Source organism: Solanum tuberosum, unplaced genomic scaffold (assembly GCF_000226075.1).
Source record: "Solanum tuberosum cultivar DM 1-3 516 R44 unplaced genomic scaffold, SolTub_3.0 scf01297, whole genome shotgun sequence".
NCBI classification, from domain to species: domain Eukaryota; kingdom Viridiplantae; phylum Streptophyta; class Magnoliopsida; order Solanales; family Solanaceae; genus Solanum; species Solanum tuberosum.
The window spans coordinates 5429-8948 of NW_006240193.1; the positions used below are offsets into that span (position 1 = coordinate 5429).

Below are 3520 nucleotides of genomic sequence, written 5' to 3' on the forward strand. Positions count from 1 at the left end.
ATATATTATTGCTTAAACTTCGGCATCTATACTGCTCATATTTCCTTTCTCTTTGTATTTTCCACTTTGATAAGCACAAATTTTTTCTTCTATCTTGTCGCTGTATTTATTGGGCCTAGCTTTTAACACAGCTCCCCATCCTTGGAAATTACCATCGGTTTCAATTATTAAATAATCAGTTTCTAGTGGTATACTTAATTCTGGAATTATTTTTAACTTTTTCTTTAATTTGTTGGACTAATTTAATGTCTTCTATATTGAAAGGTTTTTGCCCTTTGCTACCTGTTTTAGAGTATAGTGGTCCTTGGTAGTTTTCCTAAATCTTTAATAAAATTCCTAGCATAATTTACTAGTCCTAAAAATTTTTGTAAATTTTTGTATTGTCTAATTTATCCGGCATATCTAATACTTTTGTTGCTATATGTGGTTGTAATTTAATTTTTCCTTCTCCTAATGTTACTCCTAGAAAATTTATATGGTTCTTACATAATTCCATTTTCATTTTACTTACTATTATTCCATTTTTCACAAATAATCTAAACACTGTCTGTAGATGTCCTAAATGTTCTTTAATATCTTTACTAAATATTAAGATATCATCTACATATACTAAGACAAACCTTTTATAGTCACCAAATATAGTGTCCATATATATATATATATATAAAATTTATAATCGTAAAATTTAAAAGTCTTTTTACTTTTTTAAAATTTTGTGAGATGTAGCAACCAATGATGAGAAAGCACAAGTTGGAGCAAGATGACCTTAATTAAGCTCCACCTCTACCTCCCTCTTATGGTATGAGGTAAGTGTCAAAAATAGACTTATACTATTTATATTTTTTGATTTTATATTTAAATTATCATTTATTAGTTTGAGAAACACACTTCAATGGTGTGTGTAATACACTTTCTCTTTTTTTATGGAAAAAATCTTGATACATCACATTTCATATGAATAAAATATTTCACCTTGACAAAATTAAATAATAAATTATTAATATTAACTAAAATTAAAGATTAAAATATCCCTATCCCCCAAAAAATTATTTTTAAAAATAAATTTTAAATTATTTTTTCTTACCCCCACTCCACTACCTCCTCCCCGTACCCCTCCCCGGACTATCCCCCATCCTTTTATTTTTAAAATTTCTTTTATAAAATATTTTATTTTTAGAAAAGTCTTTGCGACGACAAGTAATAAATATTTTCCTAAAAAGATATGTATATATCTAACACAAAACGAGAAAAAAATTGTAAGTGGTTACATTTTATTTTATAAGAAAATATTATTTTTTGGGATAATAATTTTTAATTTAAACTAATACTAATGATTTATTTAATTTTTGTTAAGGTGGAATGTTTTGTCCATGTGGAGTGTTATGTGACAATTTTTTTTTAAATAAAAGAGAGAGTGTAGTACACAGAGTGTAATAAAAGAGAGGAGCGTGTTTCTCAAACTAATAAATGATGATTTAGGTGTGAAAACTAAAAAATTGATAGTTTAAATGTATTTTTGACACTTATTTCTATTATTATTTTAGAGCAAATCTGATTATGTTTAAAATAAATTTGTTAGCCTTAAGTGATTTTGTTAGTTTTTAAAAAATTGAGGGATATAAATTATAATTAAAAAGAGTACATATTTTTTTCTCAAAAAGTATAATTAAACACAACTTCAATTCCTATTTTTAAAATTTCAAATAAAGTGAGTTGTTTTTGGACTTCATGGCAAAAATGTCCACGTAAACTTTGTATCTAGTTAAAATTAGACAAACAAATTGAAAAAAAGATAGATAATATATTAATAATACTCCTATAAATAGTATAGTATAAAGTATAATCACTTGTCACTTGTCATTTTGTGTGAAATAATAGTCAAAAAGCCAATTCTACGTCATTAATTTGTTTGATCATACGTATGCTACCTAAAAAATTGACCACCATGTTCGTAGATACTTTTTTCCAAATATTAAAGTTATTAATGTGACATCGGATTCCAATGAAGCTATTTGCTCTAATTTATTTCTAGTATTTTACGTCCACATTGTGCCAATCTTATTCATTGCCGTCAGGGCGGAGCTGTGAGTTCGATCGAATTCAATAAATTTTATTCAGACAATATAATTATATTAATAAATTCATCAATATATAAATATTAAATTTAAAACTTTATTACTATCACTTAAAATCACCATTATAAAATTAAGATGCCACAAAATTGAAACCCTAACTTCGACTTGGATGGCCACAAAATACCTTATCATCTTTCCTATAAAATGGAGACACAAGGTCACTTCATTTTAGAATAAATCAACCTCTTTTTCATCACAATATACACTATAGAAAACCTAAATTTACTTCACTATAGAAATGATGAACCAAAGTACACACCAAAAGCCTCATGCTATATTATTTCCTTACCCCCTTCAAGGTCATGTAATTCCTTTTGTTAACCTAGCAATCAAACTTGCATCCAATGGCTTCACAATTACCTTCATAAACACTCAATCAATTCATCAACAAATATCGAAAGCCGGTCGATCGAACATTAATGATAACGAGGGCAATGATCTCTTCTCGGGTGCACGAAAATCAGGCCTTGATATACGAGATGTGTCTATTTACGATGGTTTTTCTGTAGATTTCGATCGTTCACTTAATCATGACGAATTTTTTGAAGCTATCCTGAATGATTTTGTTTTTCATGTCGATGAGGTTGTTGGAACATTGATGCTCTCGAATCCATCACCAAATATACTAATTGCTGATACTTTTTATGTATGGTCATCAACCATAGCTAAAAAGTATAATCTTGTGAATGTTTCGTATTGGACGGAGCCAGCTCTTGTTTTTAGTGTGTATTATCACATGGACCTTCTAAAGCAAAATGGACACTATGATTGCATTGGTAAGTATCCCTTCGTTTTAATTTAAGTGTTTTAATTTGATTAAATATAAAATTTAATATATAAAAAAAAATATATGGTCTTAAATTAAAGATATATGTAATCTTTTAAATCGTGTAGTTCTAAGCTTGTCATGTAGGACGTTGGAATTTAAAAAAACTTACTAAATATAGAAACAAACACTTTTTGTTAAAGCCGACTAAAAAAAGGTAAAAAGTACATAAATTTCTTAGTATTACGAGTTAATTACATCATATTCCTACTCTTTTCTAAATAACAAAAATTACTTAAATTTATAGGATCTCAGATACATCAAAAAACCTATAGATACATAGCTCATGGATTGCGAATGATACATTACTTGGCGGGAGGGATGTATCCGAGAGGGGAGGAGTGTATTCGAGAGGGAATAGAGATGTATCCGAGAGGAGAGAGATGTATCCGATAGAAGATAGGGACTATCCGAGAGAGTATTTTTGTATTATTATTTTTTGAATGATAGTGAATTTTAGAGATTATGGTAAAATAATATGTGTATTTATGTAATTTTTCAAAAATAAATAAAAATAAGACACTTAAATTGAAAGAAAAAGAATATTTAATTTACACTT

The 3520-nt window shown here is 27.7% G+C and overlaps 1 protein-coding gene across 1 annotated transcript; it reads left to right on the forward strand.

Annotated features, from left to right (window-relative positions):
* Window positions 1–2373: 2373 nt before the first annotated feature.
* LOC107059319 (UDP-glycosyltransferase 86A1-like) lies at window positions 2374–2911 on the forward strand (the record flags this gene model as incomplete). The annotated part of the gene is made up of 1 exon (XM_015305831.1): window positions 2374–2911. A coding segment is annotated over exon 1 (538 nt), but the record flags the coding sequence as incomplete, so codon positions are not given.
* Between the last annotated feature and the right edge of the window lie 609 nt (window positions 2912–3520).